This window comes from Mesocricetus auratus, unplaced genomic scaffold (assembly GCF_017639785.1).
Source record: "Mesocricetus auratus isolate SY011 unplaced genomic scaffold, BCM_Maur_2.0 Super-Scaffold_100010, whole genome shotgun sequence".
NCBI lineage: Eukaryota > Metazoa > Chordata > Mammalia > Rodentia > Cricetidae > Mesocricetus > Mesocricetus auratus.
The window spans coordinates 59089789-59114287 of record NW_024429194.1 but is presented as its reverse complement, the minus strand read 5'-3'; the positions used below and the strand labels follow the sequence as shown (position 1 = coordinate 59114287).

At 43.1% G+C, this 24499-nt stretch overlaps 1 protein-coding gene across 5 annotated transcripts in view; it reads left to right on the top strand.

The window, feature by feature from the left end:
* The window catches only part of Mfsd6 (major facilitator superfamily domain containing 6), a 64995-nt gene that overhangs the window by 5877 nt on the left and 34619 nt on the right, over positions 1–24499 (top strand). For all 5 annotated transcript variants that reach the window (XM_005084492.4, XM_013123976.3, XM_013123977.3 and 2 more), the window contains one exon: positions 8454–10043. In XM_005084492.4, coding sequence (XP_005084549.1) covers positions 8503–10043 — 1541 coding nt within the window. In that variant the 5' untranslated portion in view covers positions 8454–8502. The remainder of the gene's footprint in view (positions 1–8453; positions 10044–24499) is intronic.

Sequence of the window (24499 nt, the reverse complement as noted above, 5' to 3'; positions counted from 1 at the left end):
CCATGATATGGGTATATGAGTCAACTTTTTCTTTATAAAGATGTATCACAATTTATTTAACTGCCCATATTATTCCTGCTTTCCATTGCTAACTGTGAGAACCATTGTATTATCTATACTTAAATCTTTGCTTTCCAGAAAGTTCTGCTTTTGGTGTCCATCCTCATTTTCACCAGAACTTTATAAGGTACTGCCAGGATTATAAACACAAATTTCTTTTCTTTAGCATGCTAAGTAATAAACTTTTACTGAAGGTAATTATATCATTATAATTGATAGCACATGATAATTCTCAATTATCAGAACCTTAACAACACAAGAAACAGCTAAACAATTTTAAATGACATGTGGAATGTGCGAAGGGAAAACAAACTTTTTTAAAGACTATAATGTATTTAGTAAAATCAACTAAAAAGGATTGGCAATAAGTTCATGACTATAGAGAAATGTATTTTAAATCTTGATATCTATAATATGGTTAGATTATAAATTTACCGAAAGGTATATCCAAAGGAAGTGCTTTGAGTATAATTCCTCTTCCTGTGGAGAGACTTGCTTTCTTTAACCCCTTACTTCCTTGTGTCTGGTACCAGCATAGCCACATGATAATACCAGATTTTTATTTAATAATCATTTATTGAGGATCCATTTTAATATACTATTCATCTGTACCTAAGATAGTGCTATGAATGGTTATATCACTGTACTGAAGTTATGGTTTTACTTTCCAGTGTTCCTGGGTTTCTTATGCGTGTTCTTGGACCCATATTTTTTCCATAATAATATTGACCAAACTTATTCCTTTCCTAAAGATGTTGGGGTGGGAATTCCTTGTGTAACTTTGGCTGAAAGAATTCATTTAGCTGGCTTTTAAGAGCAATATCTCAGCCACTCTATGCACTTCGTTGTTTTAAAAACTAATTTTCATTTTATATGAATTATATCAGTGGTATAACAAGCAATTATTTACTACAGGACAGCCTCTATAAAACTTTAAAGAAATGATTGTTTTCAATTCCAACTCTTAAAAATCCTCTGTTTTATTCCTATAGATTTTTAAAATATTTTTGTTTGTTTTTCAAGACAGGGTTTCTCTGTATTATTTTGGAGGCTGTCATTTTTATTGCCAGTTTACTGGAAGCCAAATTTAAAGTCAGTCACTGGAACAGTGATGTGATAGTGGAGACAGCTGTCAAATGGTCAGTTTGCCTGTGACTGGAGGTTGTGGTCAAACTCCATCCTCGATGTCCTTCCCTCCCCTCTACCTGTCCTGTTGTCTATGAGGAAATGGGAGGGGGACCAAACCACCAGATTCCCAGCCCCCACCACGCTCCATGACCACCAGTGTATAACACATCGAAGGCTTTCAGAGACTTCTGGTCAGAACTCTGGTGCTTGGAGGAGACCAGTGGAGGAGTTCCCAGGTCCCTGCTGAGGAGATAAGTGGAATCCTGAGTATGTGAGGGTGCCTTGTTGAAATGTGTTGCTTGCATCCTGGGTTATAAAGTAGAAAGGATTTTCCCTTAAACACTGCATGCTCTATAATGTTGGCCCTTAGTGCTTGCTGTTAGCTGAGTAATCTGGGCAATCCTATTTGTAATGTTATTTCCTCGAGGAAATGATTTCTAAACTTCAGCAATTGAAGCACAGTGGATATTGCTACCCCTGCCTATTCATTTAGGTTGTCCTACACAAACAATGTCATTGCTACCTGGCTAGTGATTGTGGTTGAGGAAGAGATCAATAAAATTTGCTTCTACTTCCCAAAAGCTCTGGAAGTCCCTGAAGTCCCACGTTGTATTTCTTCTTAACAAATAAACACACAGGCCCAGCGACACATGGTTTCCCTTGAGCATCTATCAACTTTTTTCATTGGAGAAATGGAAAAAATATAAATATGTTTCCTTTAAAAGTCTTCTCTTGCTCTAGTGTGATCATCACTTGTCCTTCCTGCCAGGTTTGTTTAAATTTGGGAAATTTATCTGAAAGAAGGTGATGAGATTCCAGCTTCAAATTTACATTCCAAATTATTATAAGATACCTACACGTAGACTCAGATGCTTAAAATGCACCCTCAGGTACAGTTTGATGATGATTGGCACAGTCTAAAGGATCAGAGCTGTAATTCTTTTTAATTGGTATTTATCTCTTCCCATAAAGCAGTAACGCTGAACTTCCTGGCTTTTTGTTCAAGCTAGAGCTATTTCTCCATTTTAAAGAAATGAAAGTAATCTGCTCCTCTTGCCCTCTTAGTGGATTGGCGAGAACTGTTAAAGATTTCAAACCCTGTCTTTCAGATTTGTGACGTTACACCCATGCCAGCTGCTTCCTTTAAAATGAGTAGCTATTTTTGGCCTGGAGACACGTCTTATTGTTCCAATCTGAAACTCAAGGGTGTTCTCTGAGAGCCAGGACACAATCCCACCCTCCTCTGGGCAGTGGACTAGGAAGCTGACAGCAGTCTGAGCATCATGGGTAAAATACCAGCCTAGTTCAGGGGCGTGCCAAAACACACTTGAGAGCAATACTTTGAAAATAATTGCAAAACTAAGAATATCTTGGAATAAAACTACAGCTGCCACTCTACCACCACTAAATGTTCACATGTTGCTTTTGAATGAAGAACTGCTGCTTTTCATGCGTTGTTTCAGTTAGGTCCTAAAACCCTCTGGGAGTAGTTGGCTTGGGTTGGTATTTTTATCCCCATCGCACCATTGGGAATAGGCAAGTGACAGAAGTAAAGGACAATGTGTGACGTATGAGATTCCAGTTCTCACCGGATCTGTGAAAATGTAGCAAGTAGGATTACTTATGAATCACATCATAGTACAGGCGTGAGAACAGTGGAATGGAGGAAGGTGTGAGACAGGGTCATAAGATGAACTGGATTCCAGGTGCTAAGAACGGCTGCATCAGATACAGGTCACAAAGTGCCCTTTGTCCTAAAACCTACTAGCATATCCTTTATATCACACTCAGTGATAAGACCTACACTGAAATAAAAGTTCCGATGGTAGGCTATTTGCAAAATCCCGACATGGGCATCCTGCTCCCTGCCTCATTCCAGCAGAGGCTCGTCACTCTCTCAGCATAAACAATGCCCACATGGTCTTGCATATACCCAGTGTTGTGCTAAGGTCCAGCATGCACTATTTCACTCTCACAGCTCCCCTGGTGCCAAGCCCCTTGCTCCTTTGTAACTGAGGAGACAAAGACTTTAAGAAGTGAAAACTTTCTCTCCCCTTTTTTATTTAGAAACAATCATTTTATATATCACCCCCCCGCCCCGTTCCCTCTCCCTCCCATCCTCTCATGCCCCCTGCCAATCCCCCCAACCCACCCCCCACCAGCTCCCCAAGGATGGTGAGGCCTCCCATGGGGGATCATCAAAGTCTGTCACATCATTTGGGGAGGGCCTAAGCTGAAATACTATCCCTCCATAGGCTCCCAAATACTGGTTCCACTGTTAGAGGTCCTGTAGCCTGCCCAGGCCTCCTAGCTGGCACCCACATTCAGAGGGCTTGGTTGGGTCCAATGCTGGTTCCCCAGCTTTACGACTGGGGTCCGAGTACTCTCACTAGGTCAAGACAGCTGATTCTGTAGCTTTCTCCAGCATGGTCTTGACTGCTTTGCTCATCCCTCCTCCCTCTCTACAACCAGATTCCAGGAGTGTGGCTCAGTGCTTAGCTGTGGGTGCCTGCTTCTGCTTCCATCAGCTACTGAATGGAGGCTGTTCATGAAAAAACAAAACAAAACAAACCAAAAACTTTCTCAGAGCTTTGGCAGCTGTGGTTCCAGTCCCTGCCAGTCTCAGCCCCCAGGATCAGAATCCCTGCCCCTCTCCTGAAGGGCTCCACACTCTTTGAGCTCCCTTACAGCCTTGTCTCCAGGCTTGCAACCATTTTAGCATTTGAAGCAGCTGGCTGGGGCAGGGAACTCGGGTCTCTCACTCCTGAACTAGAAAGCAGGGACCATATGATTTCCACTGTGGAAACCCACAAGTCACAAAGTGCCCGTCTACCTGTCTATCTGTTGGTTGGCGCTAAGTTTTTCCTGATAGATTAAAAAAAAAAAAGAATGTGCTGTTAGTCTTTAGCATTGTGTCTTGTGTCGAATTGTCCTTCTGTGTGGCGTTGGAGTCTTCTGTAATCTGTTCTGTTTGGCAGCCTCACATATCCCTGCTGTAAACCCTGCAAGGAGCCATGGCTCTCCTTCCATTTCCTATCTTAGAAGACTTCTCTCTCTCACCTTTACCTGAGATAGATCTTAACTATCATTCAAGGTTCAACTTAAGTCTCATCTTTGCCTGAGATAATCCCTGTCTTTCAAGGTTCAAATTAAGTCCTTCATTTTCTTTTTCTCCATCTGGCTGGCTCCTCTGTTTCATGTGTGTGTGTGTGTGTGTGTGTGTGTGTGTGTGTGTGTGTGTGTGTGTGTGAGTATGTATGCTTGTTTTTATGTGTACATGTGTATGTTTGTGTGCACATGTATGTGCATGTGTGTGTAGCCATTGAGCACAGTATTTTATCACATGGGCTATTTTATGTAAATATTATACATAATGTATTTTGATCATGCCCCTCCTACACCCCAGTATCTTCCCTTATCACCTCTTCCTCTCCCACATGCTACTCTGTCCCCTTGACAGTGTTGTTAATGCTTTTATGTCATATGTATATATATTATTTTATGTTTCTACATAAAATGTAGGAGTCACAAAGAGAAAACATGGTGTTGGTCACTCAGAGACTGATTTAATTTACTTAATATGATTATCTGTGCTGAGCCCATTTTCCTGCGAATGATGTAACTCCATCCTTCTTTCTGACTGAAAACCTTTTCCTTGTGTATTTATCCCACACCTTCTTCATTCCTTCCTCCGTGATGGATGCCTCAGTTGGTTCCAGCTTAGCTATTGCAAATGGTGCTGCAGTAAACATTGACGTGCTGGTGTGTCTGTGATGGTTGACTTGGAGTCCTCCGGGAGTGGTACAGTTAGGTCATGTGGTAGTTCTATCTTAAGTGTTAAGATGAACCTCAATACTGATTTCCACTGTAGCTGGACCAGTGTGTATTCCCACCAGCAGTATATACAGGTCCCCTTTGCCCATATCTTTCCCAGCATTTGCTGATTGATTGTTGTGTAGCCAGCCATGGCTGTCCTGAAACTCTCTATGCAGAGCAGGCTGGCCTTGAACTCACAGAAGTTCACCTGCATCTGCCTTCTGTGTGGTGGGATTCAAGGTGTATGCCATCACCCCTCACCTCTCTCATTTGTTTTCTTAATGACTGCCATGCTGACTAGGGTAAGATGGACTCAGAATGTTGTTTTAATTTACATATTGTCTGGTCACTAAATATTTTTCATTGTTTATTGGTCATTTGTGCTTCATATTTTAACTGTCTGCTCTTTTCATTCTCCTGTTTATTGATTGGGTTTTTGGATTTCTTGTTTAGGATTTTGAGTTGTATCCATATCCGGTTTCAGTCTGTCATACATATGTAGAGTGAGTGGATAAGACTGTCCCATTCCTTAGGCAGTCTTTTTTTACCCCATCATTACTTTTTTGTGTGCAGAAGTTTGGTTGTCCATGATTGCTTTGGTTTCTGAGCTCTTTTGTGATTACGTATTAGTTTTTAAGATTTTTTTTCCTATTTCTGTGAAGAATGGCTTTGGGGATTTTCATGGGGATTGCATTGAATATCTACATTGCTTTATGTAGCATTAGTTACATAATTAACAATTAGCAATATTAATTCATCCAATCCATAATCACGAGAGGTCTTTATATTTAGTTTCTTTCTCCAGTGTTTTAAAGTTGTCATTGTAGACGTCTTTCATTTCTCTGCTTAGGTTTATTCTAAGATTTTTAAAAAGCAGTTGTAAATGATTTCTTTCTTTTAATTCTTAAAACTTTTATTTGTGGGTCTGGAGAGCTGGCTCAGAAGTTAAGAGCACTGGGTGCTCTTCCAGAGGACCAGAGTTCAATTCCCAGCACTAATATATCTACCCACAACCACTTTAACTCCAACCCCAGGCTATCTGATGCCCTTTTCTGGCTTTGATGGACACTGCATACATGCACATACACCCAGGCAGATACTTGTGCTCATAAAATAAAAATAAATGAAATCTTAAAAATTGTGTGTGTGCTTGATGTGTGATGTTGGGGGGTGGGGTGGGGTCATGCATGCCACTGAGTACAGATGGAGGTCAGAGGACAACTCTTTGGAGTAGGCTCTTTTCTTCTTCATATGGGTTCCAGGGATCAAGCAAGTCATCAAGCTTGTAGAAAAAGCACCCTTACCCACGGCCTTTTCACTACTCCCTGATATCTTTCTCTGCAAGTTTGTCATTTGGTATGCAAGAAATCTGCTGGTATTTGAATGCTTATTTTTGTCTCCTGTCACTGTTTGTCAAACCTAAGAGTTTTCTGGTGGTGTCTTTAGGCTCGCTGATATATAGAATCATAGAATCTGCAATCACGAGTACCTTGCAAGTCCTTCATTTTCTTGTAAACTCCCGTCTGAAACATGAACTCTTTACCAAGAACTCCTGTGGCCTGTACTTTGCTGTTGCTCCTTTATTATGTAGTGTGATGTGGCTTCTATTTCCCTACTGTTCTCTATTGCCACTTAACTCTTTTATGTTATTTAATGTTTAACACGCGAGTTTTGAGGCAGCGCCGTGCACTTGGCATCCTATTTAATAGCTGCACAGTGCATGCAGAAGCAGTACCTGCTAGGCACACAGACGGTCTGAAACTGAATCCCTCTCGTCAGTGTATTCTGGGTGAGAACTGGCGCTGGGTGTCTGCTGTGCTACAGTTCCTCATCCACAGTGGGAAAGCGGTCATGCGTACTCTGGGGTTGTAGAGGCTGAGTGAGTTAATCCTTACAAAGCCATGACAGGTATGTCATGCTGTGTCAGGTGTTGTAGTCGCTGAGAATGATGGCAGCGAAGCACTGTGCTGCTAATTAGTGATGGAGAAACCCCAGGTTACAGATTGTTTGTCCTCTCACAGACAGATGTTGCCAGGGGTCTGGGAAGGACTTCCTGAGAATGATGGGGTAGCAGGTTCTAGGAGAGGTTCAGTCCCCTTGCAATGCTGTGGGGGCAGCTCTGGGAGCCAGGACATGGTGCTGAGAACCTGGAGGGCCCAGCTGGAAACTGGATTCACAGGGTGAGGATGGGCATTGCCTCTAAGCTCGTCTCAGCCCTCCATATCACAGGGCTTTAGAAAGAAAAGGAAGATCCCCAAACAGCTGTTCTCTGCGGTGTTGCTTCAGTGTATTTTTCACGATGGATAGTGGAGACTAAAGCAGTCCTGATCTTAAAAAGATCTGTTGGATTGACATTGCAGGTGTGCTTGTGAACCCAGCTCTCCTGGCAAATGGTTGAAGTGACTGCCCAGGAGTGTCATGTATAAACATCGGGACTCAGGCTGGTTTGCAGTACTTTCCCCTTGCCTTGTCTGCTGCAATAAATTGCAGAAGTCAGTGGCTGAGTTATGCTCTAGGACTGATATTGCTTAAGGGTATTTTGAATGGCCAGTGACAGTCCACTAGGGTAGAGCAGGCTCCCAGGTTCCAGGAAATAGATGTCCCTGTTCCACAGCTTCAGCTCAGTTTCTGGGCGACATTGAGTTATAGTAGCAGTGGCGCAAGGAACAATTCTCTCCAGTGTTAACCAAGGCTTGTTTACTCCTCATTGACAGCATGTTGTGATGAATGTGAGTTAATACATGTAAAGGTCTTTACCTGGTGTAGTAAACTACTAGGAAATTGAATCCACATCTGTTTCTATAGGTATATCTTGCTGGAAACCAAACCCAAGGCCTCACACACAGTAGTCAAATACTCTACCACAGAGCTATATGGTAGCCCTCAAGAGATGTTACCTGGTTTTGGTTCTAATCTCTTAAATTAATCCCTAAATGACTCCTGAGAGCATCATGTGTAGTGTAGGTGATGGCAAGGCTACTTCCATACCTGAAGCCTTGCCAGAAACCAGCTCTAATCAGTGGCAATACGGGTACTTAATTTTCAAAAAAAATACTTTTTATCTTTATTTATGTGTATATATGTGTCTCTCCAGTGTGCATATGTCTGGGTGTAGATGTAGATGTATGTATGTGTTATCTGTGTCTGTGGAGTACAAAAGAGGGCGTCAGAGTCCTGGAGCTGGAGTTACAATTGGAAGGGTTGTGAATCATATGACTTGGTGCTGAGAACTGAACTTGGGTCCCCTCTAAGAACAGAAAGTGTGTGTAACCACTGAGCCATTTCTCCATCCCCGTATTTAAAATTTTTTAAAACGGATTTTCTTGGCCAGGGATTTAAGTGATAAGAACTTGCTCCCCAGTAGTGATTTTAGCTGCAGCTTGAAATTCCTCATCTGTACTAGGGGATGTCCTAATGATTTCCTGACTGTCTTACATGGCACTTTACAGATCACCAGTCAGGACTCCGAATCCGGGCCCCTGATGGGCATGGTAAGCCATGGCTGCAGATGATAAAGTTGCTATCCTAACGGATGATGAAGAGGAGCAGAAGAGGAAATATGTGCTTGCTGATCCCTTCAACGGCATCTGCAGGGAACCAGAGCCACCTTCCAACGAAACCCCCTCCTCCACGGAGACTTCCGCCATTCCCGAGGAGGAAATAGACTGGATCGAGAAACATTGTGTGAAAATAAACAATGACCTCCTCATTTCCAAGGTCTTTTATTTTTTCTTCTATTCTGCCTACGGCTCTCTTTACCCGCTCCTGCCTGTGTATTATAAACAGCTGGGAATGTCACCCAGCCAGAGTGGACTGCTGGTAGGCATTCGATACTTCATTGAATTTTGCAGTGCCCCCTTTTGGGGTGTAGTTGCAGATCGTTTCAAAAAGGGCAAAATTGTCCTCCTCTTTTCGCTTTTGTGTTGGGTTTTATTCAACCTGGGCATTGGATTTGTCAAGCCTGCTACCTTGAGATGTATACCAAAGATTCCCCCCACAGCTCACCCCACCAACGTAAGTCACCCAGCAACTATCCTGCCGATGAATTCCTCCTCTGCCACTTTCTTTACCGCACCACCAAAATCACGCGAGAAAAGGAGCGTGCTGGTGCTGTCTGAAACAGAGCCCAACGCGTCAGACACAGCCCTCTTCTCAACAGCCTTGATCTTGACCAGTGAACCCACGCTACAGCCCCAGACAGAGGAAACTACCCACCGTATTATAGACTTGATTTTGAACACAAGCACAGTGACTCCTGCCCCCGCAGGAAATGTCACGGAGGCCACCACTGCTGTCGTCACCACCACCAAATCTTTACCTTCTGACCGAGTCACCCTCGTGTATGACCAACAAGAAGTGGAGGCGATATTCTTGGTTATCTTGGTGGTTGTCATCATAGGAGAGTTTTTCAGCGCCTCTTCTGTCACGATTGTAGACACAGTAACCCTCCAGTACCTGGGGAAACACCGAGACCGCTATGGGCTGCAGCGCATGTGGGGCTCGCTCGGCTGGGGTCTGGCCATGCTGTCTGTGGGCATCGGCATTGACTACACCCACATAGACGTGCTCATTGATGGGAAGGGGTGCAAGCCCCCCGAGTACCGGAACTACCAGATCGTCTTCATCGTCTTCGGAGTTCTCATGACCATGGCCCTGATCGTTGCCACTCAGTTCCGGTTCCGCTACAATCACTTCAAAAACAGTGACAGCAAAGGGAAAGAGGTAGAGATCCCACAGGTGGAAAGGGACAACTCCACGGAGTCCTCTGAGGAGACTCCGACTGCGGCCAGTCACTCACAGGCCTTCAGCTTCTGGGACTTGATCAAGCTGCTGTGCAGTGTGCAGTACGGCTCCGTGCTGTTTGTGGCCTGGTTCATGGGTTTCGGATACGGCTTCGTGTTCACCTTTCTCTACTGGCATCTGGAAGATCTGAATGGAACGACAACCCTCTTTGGGGTCTGTTCGGTCCTGAGTCACGTGTCTGAGTTGACGGCTTACTTCTTCAGCCACAAGCTTATTGAGCTGATTGGCCACATCAGGTAAGAGGGTGCTTCCTATTGGCTGCTCCTCCGTGATGGACTTTCTCATTGTTTAGTTCCTTCATACTTCTGGGTTTTATATGCTGGGTGGGGCTACAGTAGGGGTGGAGCCTTCTGCTGCTGCTCCTCCTCCTCCTAACAGAAGTAAAAGGAAGCAAGGCACAGATTCAGCTGGATTATCTAAGAGAAATAAAAAGGAGGCTGCAGTCCCTGCCCCTAAAAGACATAAAGGCTATGTAGCTACATACTACGGGCTCCATGGGAGCAGCAACTTGGTAAACTCTGTCTACCTTTGAGGTTCTGCTGTCTGTGGCACTTACATAGGATTTTTAAAAAAGAGATTGACTTTATTCATCCTTTATATATTCTCAGGTACTTACTGGTATACAGTGAGAGAATACGCCATATAAAAAAGATCAGGGTCTAGATATGTAGCTCAGTGATAGAGCCCTTGTGAACATGGGTTTTGATCCTGAGAACTGCCAGGAAAATAAAGGGGGAAAAAAGGAGAGAAAAACAACTGTAATATTTTTTTTAAAAATTGCGATAAAACCTGCCATAGTCCACTAATCCATGATACTACATGGAAGAGATTTTTACATAACATTTTCTCCTAATCACATTAAGCTTTATGTGCCTTAAAGACATTGGTTATTAAAGATCTACCTTCTACCTAAAATTTCTTGTGTTACTATTTTAGTTCAAATGAAATAGACAACTGCTACTTTTTCTGTAGTGCAGTACTTCTTACCACTAACATTTGTATAAAGCAGATTGAATAATGCCTCACTCTATAGTCTTCCCTACTCAAAAATATGGTATGAGCTGTACGTAACACTTAGCCTGTAGAAAGGTGTGATGGGTCTGTCCATAAAGTAAAAACACCTGTGTGTTGTGTGCCTGTGATAGTCTTCAAATATGCCATTGCAATATGAAACTATAAAATATGAGAATATTGCAAAATTCAGTATCTAATATGCTGTTAAAATATGAAATTACAAATGAGTAGACAGTGGGAAGGCTTGGAAAACACTGATGTTTATTCATTTCGAACTGAAGAAAGTATTTTCTAATTTAGATTTCAGTGAGAATCCTAATTTTCCTCAAGTCATTGTGAATATTTTTCCTTGTTTGGTTTTCTTTGTGAGGTTGTGTCCTGCTCCTTTTTTTAAAAAAAAGCATTATTTGAATTAAAAACAATCTTATTTTACATACCAATCCCAGTTCTCTCTCCCTCCTGTCCTCCCATTCCCCCCACCATCACCCCATCTTACCCCCATCTACTCCTCAGGGAGAGTGAAAGTCTCCCATGGGGGATTATCAAAGTCTGTCACATCATTTGGGGCAGGACCCGGTCCTCCCTCTTGTATCTAGGCTGAGAGAGTATCCCTCCATAGGGATTGGGCTCCAGAAAGTCCAAGCACTAGGGATAAATATTGGTTCCACTGACAGAGGTCCCATAGACTGCTCAAGCCCCCCAGCTGACACCCATGTTCAGGGGACCTGGTTTGGTCTTATGCAGGTTTGTCAGTCTGGGGTCTGTGAGCTCTCACTTGCTCAGGTCAGCTGTTTCTGTTGGTTTCCCCAGAATGGTCCTCCTCCCTCTCTACAACTGGATTCCAGGAGTTCAGCTCAGTGTTTAGCTCTGAATTTCTGCTTTTGCTTCCATCAGCTAACAGATGAAGGCTCTAGGATGGCATTTAAGTTAGTCATCAATCACATAGGGGAAGGGCATCTAAGATGGTCTCTCCACTATTGTTTAGATTCTTAGTTGGGGTCATCCTTGTGGATTCCTGGGAATTTCCCTAGTGCCAGGTTTCCCCTTAAGTCTATAACTGTAGCCATCTTGCCAATGAACCCGTAACAGTGGCTATACCCCTTTGGGCGTGTCTTCAGGTGGACAGAAGAGGGAAGCTTGAGGCATGGCTTCCTTTTGTGCTTTCTCTTCTCCTGGGCCAGCAGATCCGATAGAAAGGGCAGAGAAGTGCTCCCTAGGCTCTTTAATATTTTCTGTGTAAGTGTACCCCCGAAAACACCCATTTATCGTTTATCTTGGGTCAGTGAAATCATTACACCCATGCCTTCACACAATGACTCCCTCTATTAAGGTATCTCTTTCCTTGCTCTCCTCTGTTTTTCCCCCAACTCAACCTTCCTGATCCCTCCTGTTCTCCTCCCTCTTCTCCCCTCCTCTTTCTCCTAACTCCCTCCCCCTTCCTCCCGTGCTCCCAATTTACTTAGGAGATCTTGTCCCTTTCACCTTCTGGGGGAGGTGGGGGGTGGTCCATGTATGTCTCTCTTAGGGTCCTCCTTGTTTCCTAGCTTCTCTGGGATTGTGGATTATAGGCTGGTAATCCTTTGCCGTATGTCTAATATCCACTTATGAGTGAGTACATACCACTCAGGATGGTTTCTTCTAATCCCATCCAGTTGCCTGCAAATTTCAAGATTTCATTGTTTTTTTCCTCTGAGTAGTACTTCATTGTGTAAATGTAACAATTCTTTGATTGAAGGGCATCTAGGTAGCTTCTAGGTTCTGGCTATTACAATTGATGCTGCTATGAACATAGTTGGACCGATGTCCTTGTAGTATGAATGTGCATCCTTTGGAATGTTAACAGTGGAATTGCTAGATCTAGAGGTTATTGATTCCCATTTTCCAGAGAAGCTGCCATACTGATTTCCAAAGTGACTGTACAAATTTGCATTCCTACCAGCAGTGAAGGAGTGTTCCCTTTTCTCTATATCTTCTTCAGCATAAACTGTCATTGGTGTTTTTGATTTTAGCCATTCTGACAGGTATAAGATGGTATCTCAGAGTTTTTTTGATTTGCATTTCCGTAATGGCTATAAGGATGTTGAGCAATTTCTTAAGTGTCTTTCAGTCATTTGAGATTCCTCTACTGAGAATTCTCTATTTAGACCTGTACCCCATCTTTAAATTGGATTACTTTGTGTGTTGGGTTCTTTGTATATTTTGGAGATCAGCCCTCTGTCAGATCTTTTCTCATTCTGTAGGCTGCCATTTTGTCTTGCTGACTGTGTCCTTTGCCTCCTCAGTTTCAGGAGGTCCCATTTATTAATTGTCAATCTCAGTGTCTGTGCTACTGGTGTTATGTTCAGGAAGTGGTTTCCTGTACCAATGCATTCAAGGGTACTTCCCACTTTCTCTTCCAAGAAGTTTAATGTGGCTGAATTTATGTTGAGGTCTTTGATTCATTTGGACTTTTTGTGCATGGTGATAGATATGGATCTATCTGCAATCTTCTACATTTCAGCATCCAATTATGCCAGCACCATTTGTTGAAGATGCTTTCTTTTCTCCATTGTATAACATTAGCTTCTTTACCAAAAATCAGGTATTCATAGATGTGTGGATTGATATCAGGGTCTTCAATTCAATTCCATTGGTCTACCTGTCTGTTTTTGGGGCCAACACCAAGCTGTTTTCATTATTGTAGCTCTATAGTAGATCTTGAAGTCAGGGATAATGATGCCTCCAGAAGTTTTTAAAATTTTTTTCTAGGAGTGACAGAGACTTTATGCACTGGGAAGGCAGAGGGAGGAGAGAAAGAGAGGGAGTGAGGAAGAGACAGAAAGAGAGCGAGAGAGTGAGAGTCAGAAGTTTCTTTACTGTACAGGGTTGTTTTGGCTAGTCATCCTGCTCCCTTTCCTTCTCATGTCTTTGACCTTCTATTATCACTCAAAGCCAGGCACTGTGCACATGGCTCCCAGTCCTAGAGTTCCTATGGCTTAAGTAGCAGAACCATTCATCAAGGAACTTATATGTTAGGGATAAGACTGCATGGCCTCTACTGTGTGTAACGTATTGCCCTTGATGAATCTGTTCTCTGCAGCCTGGATGTGGGAGTGGGTCTCACTCTCAAAGTATCTCTTGAATCAGCATTTTATTCCTAAGGCATGTCCAGTTAGGTGTCAACAATGAGTGAAATTCCCAGACAGAATAATTAATCAGCTAGTATGTAGTTAAAAGCAGTGTATGTAAATGTATGTAAAGCATGCATACATTTCCAAATAGTTATACTAAACCCTTCTTACATCTTGAAAAAGATATTTTCCTTCTGCCTATATGAAATATATATTTTCTTTTTAGATCAATTTGTTTACTTTCTAGTACTAGGGATTGAACCCAGGGCCCCAAGCATGCAGGGTAAGCACTTTTCCAATGAGCTATCATCCCAGGCCTTAGAAACATAATTCTATAACAAAAATCCTAGTCAGTTCACTACTGTTCCTGGTAATTAATGAGCTTATACTTGTATTCTCCCTTTATAAGGAGTGTTGGCAACTACTTAGAAGCTTACAGTTCATATAACCTTAATTTTATGTCTCTTATTTTTGTTTTTTTTTTTTGTGTGTGTGTGGGGGCAGTTGAGACAGGGTTTCTCTGTGGCTTTGGAGGCTGTTCTGGAACTAGTTCTTATAGACCAGGCTGGTCTCAACTCACAGAGATCTACCTGCCTCTGCCTCCTGAGTGCTGGTATTAGAGGCGTGCACCACCACTGCCTGGTGCAATTATGTGGTTTTATGTACAGAGAACATCTTCCTTTTCTTGCTTAATGATGTAATGAAGAAGGTGGCTCCTGTGGGGTCATAGTCTGCCTGAAGAGCTTTGAGGATTCCATTCATAGGAGGTCATTCCCCCATTTTGTTTTTAAATTTTGTCCATTAAAATATTAATCAGAATCTTGATGGATAGCTCAATGTGTAATGATACATTTATCTAATTATTCTTTATCAATAAAAGCTTGGGAGTCGGATATGGGATAAGAAACTGAATGAGTAGGGTGGTGGTGGCACATGCCTTTAAACCCAGCACTCAGGAGGCAGAGGCAGGTGGATCTCTTCGAGTTAAAGGCAGTCTGGTCTGCAAATCTACACTGAGAAACTCTGTCTTAAAAAACAAACAAACAAACAGAAAAGCAAACCAAAACAAAAGAGCCTGAATTATCAGAGAAGCATTACAGAAAAGCCAGTGACCTCTTGTCATTCCTCCACCCCAAAGGCCAAGACCTTCTCTAAGCCCTGCCTTACTGCTTCCTGTCTCTCTATTTGTCCTCAGCCCTCCAAAACCTCTACGGATAATTTTGGTCAGCTCATAGCTAGCTCCACCCTCTGATTAAAAGCCAACTTTATGTCAGAATGCAATCAAAATATCACAGAACAGTAAAAATGCTTTCCATGCAAGCACCAGTTTGAATTCCTAGAGCCCACATGTAATCTGGATGTTGTCGTGCGTCTGTAATCCCAGCACTCTTACAGGAAGACGGGAGGAGGGGAAGAGAGAAGAATCCTTGGAATGACAGGGCAGCTGGTCTGGAGTATACACACAAAAGGTGGATGATGAGATTGGGCACCCAAGGTTGTCCTCTGACCTCCCCACACATGCATAGTATGTGTACATCTACATCCACAAACATGAACATCACATACTCACACACATCAAACTCAGGTACCCAAAACACATTACTGATGAAAAACTCACACTAGTTCTCAGAGACAGGGCTGTTTCTGTTGGTAACGATGTTGAGAGCCCAGATGCGGGAGCTGAAAGGTGTGGGGATGACCACTTCAACTTCCCATGGAATATATCATCCATGGAAAAGCCTAGGAAATGATCTTTCAATGAATTTTAGACTTAATATGGAATCATAAATCTATGTTCCTGATATATTTCTGTGCATTCTGCTCTTGCTTGATTCCTATTGGGAGATTTTGGAGTTAACACTACTATAAAAATTAAAACATACCCTAACATAATTACAACTGTGTTTAACTGTGCTTTCATAATTTTTTTTGCTTGCTTGCTTTCGTGCATGAATGCGTGCATGTGTGTGTGTGTGATCTATATGTAAGTGTGTATGCATATAGGTGAAGACTATATTAGCTGCAATCTAAATTGTTTTTTTCTTTGTTTTTCTCTTTACCCTTTTTTGGGGGATAGAGTGAGGGAGAAAAATCTCTCTGTGTAGCTCTGACTGGCCTGGAACACTTTATGTAGACCTGACTGGCCTGGAACACTTTATGTAGACCAGACTGGTCTCAAACACACATAAATCTATTGGCCTCTCCCTCCTGAGTGCCAGGATTATAAGAGTATGCTACCATGCCTGAATCACCTCGTTTTTCTTAAAACAGGGTCTGTCTCTGGCCTGGAGTTCACTAATTAGGGTGACTGACCAGAGAGCCCCAGGGATCTACCTGTGTCTGCCTCCCCATTTCTAGAATTACAAGCACATGCTGCTGGGCATGGTTTTTCACGTAAGTTCTGGGGATGGGACACAGGTCCTTATGCTTGCAAGGCAAGTATTTCATCACTGGCTCATCTGTCTCTCTACTTCCCTATTTTCACAAATCATTTCTATAGTTTCATAATAAAGGAGAAGTCACACAAGAAAATATTTTTTAAAAACTACCTACTTTCGAACCACTTAATAATTAAACAGTTCTACAATTGTGCACAGTGCTTCAAGGGAAAACTCAACAGTATAACACACACAAGCACAGAATAAATAATTTCTGTGACCTTGGATTTCATCCTTCTTGAAAGGTAACTGTCAGGCAAATAGGATGACTCTTAATATTTACACAAAAAAGTCTATTTTTTTATTCAAAATCTTAAGACTTTGGAATTTACTGTGAACATTTATGTAAGAGAGGTTTGCTGAAGCTATAATACATCTTAAGAGAATGTTACCTTGATGAATATTTGAACAGTGATGACCAAAATAAATCACAGTAAACCATTGTAAATTTATAAACCATTGTTACTCAATGTTTGGCCATTACTTATGCTGTTTTTTAAAACACTTATTTCCATTTTAAGGGATATATGAAAATCTACTCGCTCACCTTTTCCCAAATTCTTATATTTAAGGTCAGTTCTGCCATGCAATATTATCTAGAAGGAAGAAAATATTGCTCATTGTTGCTACCTAACACTAGCTACGTATCCCATAGGCTAACCAGTCAGTTGGGAAAGATGATATAGAGCAAGAGGAGCTCCAGGCTTCCTGAAGGGAACACCACACAAAGACCCAGGAGAGTTAGGAAAGTGCAAGACTGCACCTGGCTGGGGACACTGGAAAGGACATCCAGTGTATCGTGCTCGTTGTAGGAACAATGGTCTCCAAGAGAGAGAGATGACCTCTCTGTGGGTGAATCTAAATTTGTTTGCTTGCTTCTCATATTTTCCTTGTTTCTACCCATCTCTTTGTGCCATTTCCTGCTCCTGGACCTGCTGCCTCTGAAGGCCACTCATTCCCCAGGCAATGCTTCCTGGGATCTAGAACCCTGCCTTCTGTGTAGTTCAGTTATGTATTGGTTCTCCACCGGCAGACTGACTACACCCAGATCAGTGGCATCAGGCTCTGGTGTGTGTTCTTTCCAAAGTCCCTAGAGGATTTCCCTGTGTAGCCAAGGTTAAGAAATGCTGGTTTAATGGATGCAGGATGACAGGGAGACCGGGAAAGATCCAGGGCATTTTCCTGCCTTCCCACCCAATGCAGTGTGGTGGTACAACCTTTGAAGACTGTTTCTTAATCCTTCCAAGTGGTCCTCTCCTAGCCTGTAGTACTTGTCACACATGCTTGTAATAAGATAGAAATTTGTCCTGTATTGAGTCATCCCACTGTTGTCCTTGAGCCCTAGGGGTCTTTTCAACACATGTGCTTTGGTGTCTGACCTGGCCATCTGATACAAGGGCCATTTCCTCCCCTACTTCTCCTGGCCACATCGAGGCTGCTCAAAGCCACCACATTGTTTTCAGACTTGTCCACTTTTTTCCTTCAGTTCTCTGACGAAGTACTGGGATTAAGACAGATTATTGCCCGTTTCCAGGATTAGATGCTAACTCAAAAAACAACTTCACCGTCCAGGTGGAACTCTGGTGACAAAATAGAATGAAAGCCAGCCAACTTCCTTCTTTTTCTTCACCCAACAAGGCTTCACTGTGTAGCCCTGTGTGGCCTAAAAGTCTGTATGTACACCATGCTGGACTCAGACTCGCAGAGATCTGCTGCCTCTGCCTCCTGAGTGCTGGCTTTAAAGGTGTGTACCACCATGGCTAACTAACTCACTTTTGATTAAAAAGCAAAACAGTGGTGGACTTCTAACTTAAAGGAGGAGAAGTTCTTTAAAAAAACAAACAAACAAAAAAACCACACTTGTGGGCTCACAAGATGGCTCAGCAGGTAAGTGCCTGCCACCAAGCCTGACAACCCAAGTTCAAGCACCAGAGCTCACGTTTTAGGAGACAACTGATTCCTGGAAATTGTCCTCTGCCCTCCACACACTCAGCTGCATGTGCTTGTCACCTCCCTAAAATTAATAAATAGAATGCATTTGTTAAACTATCTGATCCCAGTAAAATGTTTTAAAAGACATAATTAAGTTTGAAATTGTGTTGATTTGCTCTCGAGGATCAAATATTACTATGTAGTATTTAAAATAATCAGTGTAATTGTGCAGTTTAGTTGAATAATTACCCAGGCCTTGAGAATCTCAGGTTAATTGGATGCCAGGAATGTGTGCTAAAAGGGGTGGGAATGACAGACGTTATTAAAGGTCAAACTGATGCTGCCATGAGCAATGTGAACTTTTCTTTGAGGCAGACAGGAATCACAGCAGGGTTCAAGGCAAGCAAGGTCTCAGTTTTCACGTGGGCTGACCACTGACTTGTGTGGCATGTAACTAACTCTCACATGGGCTGGCCACTGACTTGTGTGGCCTGAAGTTAACTCGGAAGCCAAGAGCCTGCTGAGACCATTCTTAAAGAGTCAACGTGAGAGGCAGTAACTGTGTGAATTGCAGAAATTGAGAGGCCCACTTTGTGAAGGTGGAATTGATGGACTGGGTTAGTAAATGGGAGGTTACAGACCCTGATGTGCCCAGCTAGGGTGTGGTAGCTCTGCAACAGGAAATTCAAAAAAGAGAGAGAGTTGAGGAAAAGGTGATACCTAATGACATGAATTTCATGTTGGGCTTAATTTGAAGTTGGAATCTTCTAGAGGGGGTTGTCTAGCACAAAATTGACTACTGTAATCTTGGGCTTGCACATTTGGGACACTTTAGACCATATGCATAGATAAGATCACTAAGGAAGTCTTCTGGGCTAAAAAAAGCAGTGGACTGTGGGAAATCAATCACAGTTCTTTCCAAGACAGCAATGCAAGTTTCTGATGGGGTGAAATGTTGGTCTGTGACTTCAGGCTTCCAGTAAGTACCTGTATGCTGAGAATATGTTTGAAAATGTGCTGTAGACATTATGTAGCTTGTTTCCTCATCTGGCTTCAGAAAGAGTTGACCTTTCGGCATCCTCCAATGCCACTTTGAGACACAGTGGCCTGATTTATGAAAGGTCACTTGAAAGCAGATGCTAGCACAAGCTGAGTCAGGTGGCCCAGCTCAGCCTGGAGCTGCCACTTGACCCTGACAGTATTTGGCAAGTTAGGGAGCTTTTGTATCTGTTGTGTCCTCTGCCAATGGGCTTGGAGCTCATGCCTGTCTATTGAGAATGTTTTGTGAAGGCTAGATGGAACATGGCAGTTTCTCATTGCAGTGACTGGTACATTCAAGTAGTTCAGCTAAATTTGAATCACTTATTTGCCCATGCTTTGTTAAGTTTCTCATAATTGTATGACCCATTGGTTCTAATAAAAATATAACATCAATAGTGTGCAGAATAAGAAGTCAGCCAAGTCAAGGTGTGCAGGGTTTCCAAAACAGTTTACATCCTCCTCAGACATCTAGGGTGAACCAAGATTTTCTTTTCCTACCTATTTATGGTGACTGTAGATTGCCAGACAAAATGGAATTATATTGAACTGGTATAGCAGTGACTGACATAGCCTTTATATCGTGTGTGTGTGTGTGTGTGTTGCATGCACATGTGATTGCCTGTGTTTGTTTGCTGGTATGTATACACAGGTATGTAGAGAACAACTTGAATCCCCTTCCTCAGATGCCATTCACCTTGTGGGGAAGACAGGTTCTCTCATTAACCTAGACCTTGCCAGGAGGCTAGACTAGCTAATCAAGCTCGGCACTCAACTGAACTGTCTCCCAGCCCAGAAATTGTAATTTTTATAAATCATGAGATGATCTTAGAGATCAGTCTAGTCTAGTTAAAGTTAGTTGCTCTCGAACGATAAAGTGCGTTAGTGTTCTAGTTAGTGAAATGAAGTATAGTGACTTAGCAATGGTGCAGCGATGCCCTGCTTCCTTCGCCAGAGCAGTCTGTGTAGTTGACTGTTCACATCATCACACAGAAGGCAAACCTGTAGTCTAGCCTCAGTCTCACTGTGAGGTCAGCATGAGTGCTGAGACTGAAGTGGATGAGTGTTCTTTTGCAGGGATTAGGGGTTTCCTCCCAAGATCCGAGGAAGGTGAACTGTAGTCAAAATGACCATGTTCTTTGCCCTCTGTGTAAAGGACACTGCCACCCTAGAAGTCTCCATTCCCCACAACTCGCTTTTGTTATTGCTTGTCTGTCACCTTTGTCATTAAGACCATGGAAAAGTGTGGTGAAGTGCCAGCACCGGAAGGGGAATGTGAAGTCATTAACTCTTAAGATGGGTTCATCAGTCAAAAATTTCTATTCAATGTTTAAAATCAAACAGTGGATGTAAGTAACATTATTGTTTCTCCATTTTACAGTAGACTTAGATAAGTTAACTCTCACATGCTAGGATGAAATAGACTTAGAGATAAAATAGTTCAGGTCCCTCATTTAAAGACTTCGGCCCTGCAGATTTGACCTTGGAGCCTGCCTTGGCTTCCATCCTTTGTCAACTCCTTACCTAACTGTGTACCAGGCCTTTTCTTTTTGGGTAAACGACCAGCTCCCACATCATGGCGCAGAGACTTATTATTAGTCAGGAAAGCTTGGCCTAGCTAAGGCTCGTTTCTGGCTAGCTATTTCAGCTTAACCTGTTTCTCTTCATCCACCTTTTGCCTCTGGGCTTTTAACTTTTCTTTCCTTCTGTCTGTCTTTCACTGTTTCTCGAGTCTGTCTGTCTGGCTTCTTGCCCAAGGCATGTCCCTCTCTTTCTCCCTCATTCTCTTCATTCTTCTTCTCCTAGATTTCACCTCCTACTTGTTCTTTCTGTTCCCCAGCCCTGCTTATTTTCTAAGCAATTTATTAGACCAATCAGGTGCCTTAGGCAGGTAAGGTGAAACAAATGCAATGCATCTTTTCACAATTAAACACACATCCTTACATCAATAATCAAAGGCAGCATAAGTGAATGTAACACATCTTCACATAGTTAAAGTGATATTCCACAATGTAACTGTGGGTGTGGGTGTGCTGTGTAGACTGAGCTGGAGTTTACTCCAGCTGCTGGATGGCAGTAATTACAGAGGAATTCAAGGGAATTTCAGGAGCATTTATGTACATTTAGCATGGAGTCAGGTAGATAACAGAGAAGGGGGAGGTAGGGGGCAGCTGTGTGTGTCTTCACATGATGTTTGTGTTGGGGTAGAGAAAACTTTCAGGAGTCAGCTGTCTCCTTCCTGTTTTACTTGGGTCCCAGGAATCAAACTCAGGTCACTGAGCTGTGTGCAGCAAGTGCCCACTGGCCCATCTGCTCCCCCAAATAAGTTATTTCCAATTCATCACGGTACTAAGGAAAATACATGAATTGCACAATTTGCACCCTAAAAGTAGACTCAAATGCTGTTAGTTCTAGGCTCCCTACTTGCACAGTGAGGGGCTGTGAATGACAACCACAGCACATGTGTGCTTACACAGTGAGGGGCTGTACATGACAACCAGAGTACATGTGTGCTTGCACAGTGAGGTGCTGTACATGATAACTACAGCACATGTGTGCTTGCACAGTGAGGGGCTATGCATGACAACCACAACACACGTGTGTTTACATAGTGAGGGGTCATGACAACCACAGCACATGTGTGCTTACACAGTGAGGGACTGTACATGACAACCAGAGTACATGTGTGCTTACACAGTGAGGGTCGTACATGACAACCACAGCACATGTGTGCTTGCACAGTGAGGGTTGTACATGACAACCAGAGTACATGTGTGCTTACACAGTGAGGGGCTGTACATGACAACCAGAGTACATGTGTGCTTACACAGTGAGGGGCTGTACATGACTACCACAGCACATGTGTGCTTACATAGTGAGGGGTCATGACAACCACAGCACATGTGTGCTACAGTGAGGGGCTGTGCATGACAACCAGAGTACATGTGTGCTTACACAGTGAGGGTTGTACATGACAACCATAGCACATGTGTGCTTGCACAGTGAGGGTTGTACATGACAACCAGAGTACATGTGTGCTTGCACAGTGAGGGGCTGTACATGACAACCAGAGTACATGTGTGCTACAGTGAGGGCCGTACATGACAACCACAGCACATGTGTGCTTACACAGTGAGGGTTGTACATGACAACCACAGCACATGTGTGCTTACACAGTGAGGGACTGTACATGACAACCACAGCACATGTGTGCTTGCACAGTGAGGGTCGTACATGATAACCACAGCACATGTGTGCTTGCACAGTGAGGGTTGTACATGACAACCAGAGTACATGTGTGCTTACACAGTGAGGGTTGTACATGACAACCACAGCACATGTGTGCTTACACAGTGAGGGGCTGTACATGATAACCACAGCACATGTGTGCTTGCACAGTGAGGGTCGTACATGACAACCAGAGTACATGTGTGCTTGCACAGTGAGGGTTGTACATGACAACCAGAGTACATGTGTGCTTACACAGTGAGGGCTGTACATGACAACCAGAGTACATGTGTGCTTACACAGTGAGGGTTGTACATGACAACCAGAGTACATGTGTGCTTACACAGTGAGGGGCTATGCATGACAACCAGAGTACATGTGTGCTTACACAGTGAGGGTTGTGCATGATAACTACAGCACATGTGTGCTTACACAGTGAGGGGCTGTACATGACTACCACAGCACATGTGTGCTTGCACAGTGAGGGACTGTACATGACAACCATAGCACATGTGTGCTTGCACAGTGAGGGCCGTACATGACAACCAGAGTACATGTGTGCTTACACAGTGAGGGGCTGTGCATGACAACCACAACACACGTGTGTTTACATAGTGAGGGGTCATGACAACCACAGCACATGTGTGTTTACATAGTGAGGGACTGTACATGACAATCACAGCACATGTGTAGAGGGCGGAGCGTAATTGCTTAAAGGAGTCAGTCCTTTCCTTCCACCATGTGGGCATTAAGAGTCAAACTCAGGCACATCAGGCTTGGCAGCATGAACTCTTATCCACCAGACTTGGCAGCATGAGCCCTTGCCCATAGAGCCATCTTGTTGAGATATTTCTCTTTTCAAAAAAACAATAATACATTGTGTTGAATTTAAAGGGCCCTTGGGTGGGAGGCTCTGCTGACCTTTGTTAGCTAGTGTTCCTTAGAACAGTGGTTACAGTGCTTGCTATACCATTATGAGGACTTGAGTTCAGATTCCCAACCCATACAAAGCTAGGAATGATAGCACACATCTGTAACCCTCTCTCTCTCTCTCCAAAAGAGATACCATCCCCAAGCATATTCAGGATTCTCCCACCCTGTAATAAGGTTGGGTTCCCTGAGACCAAACTAAGATTTAGCCCTACCTGCCCTTTTCTGCTCGTGTGTGTGTGTGTGTGTGTGTGTGTGTGTGACTTATAGACACATAAAATTAACAGGATATTTTTACTTATAAAGTATTAACATATTAGTGCAATTGGGTGGGTCTGGGAGTTATTAGTAGGTTAATAAAAGGACCATGGAATGGAGCCAATAGAGCCTTTCTGATTAGAAAATTCAAGGTTAGTGACTTCAGGTCTTTTGTCTTGTTGTATCTGAGCAGTTGGGTGAGAATGGGAAGCAGGTAAGGACAGGTCCATCACCAGCGGGTCTTGTTTGTTAGCTGTGCAAATGGGAGAGTTTTAAGATGAAAATAAGAACTCTTGGCTACCTTGTGTCTCTCTGAGCTCAATTAGTACATGAAGAACATAAACCCCCTTTTGAAAGTACAGTCCACATGATAGGCCTCAAAAAGGAAAGAAAACACAAAGCAAATTGTTTACATTCTCTTTAGTGCCATTTCTGTGTGTGCGTGCGCATGTGTACATGTGTGCGTGCATGTGTGTGTGTGTGTGCACACATGCACATGTAGGTCAGAGGACATTCCCTGCTGCTGGTCCTTGGTTGCTGTCCAGTTTTTTTGAAACAGACTCTCATGGGCCTGGAACCTACCGAGTAGGCTAGGCTTGCTGACCAGTGACATACATAATCTGCCTGCCTCTGTCTCCCTAGTGCTGGGATTACAAATGGAAGGGGATGTTATCACTCCTAATGTTGTGTTTTGAACTGAGGAATTAACTCAGGTCATGCTCTCAAGGCAGGCCTTTTACCAAT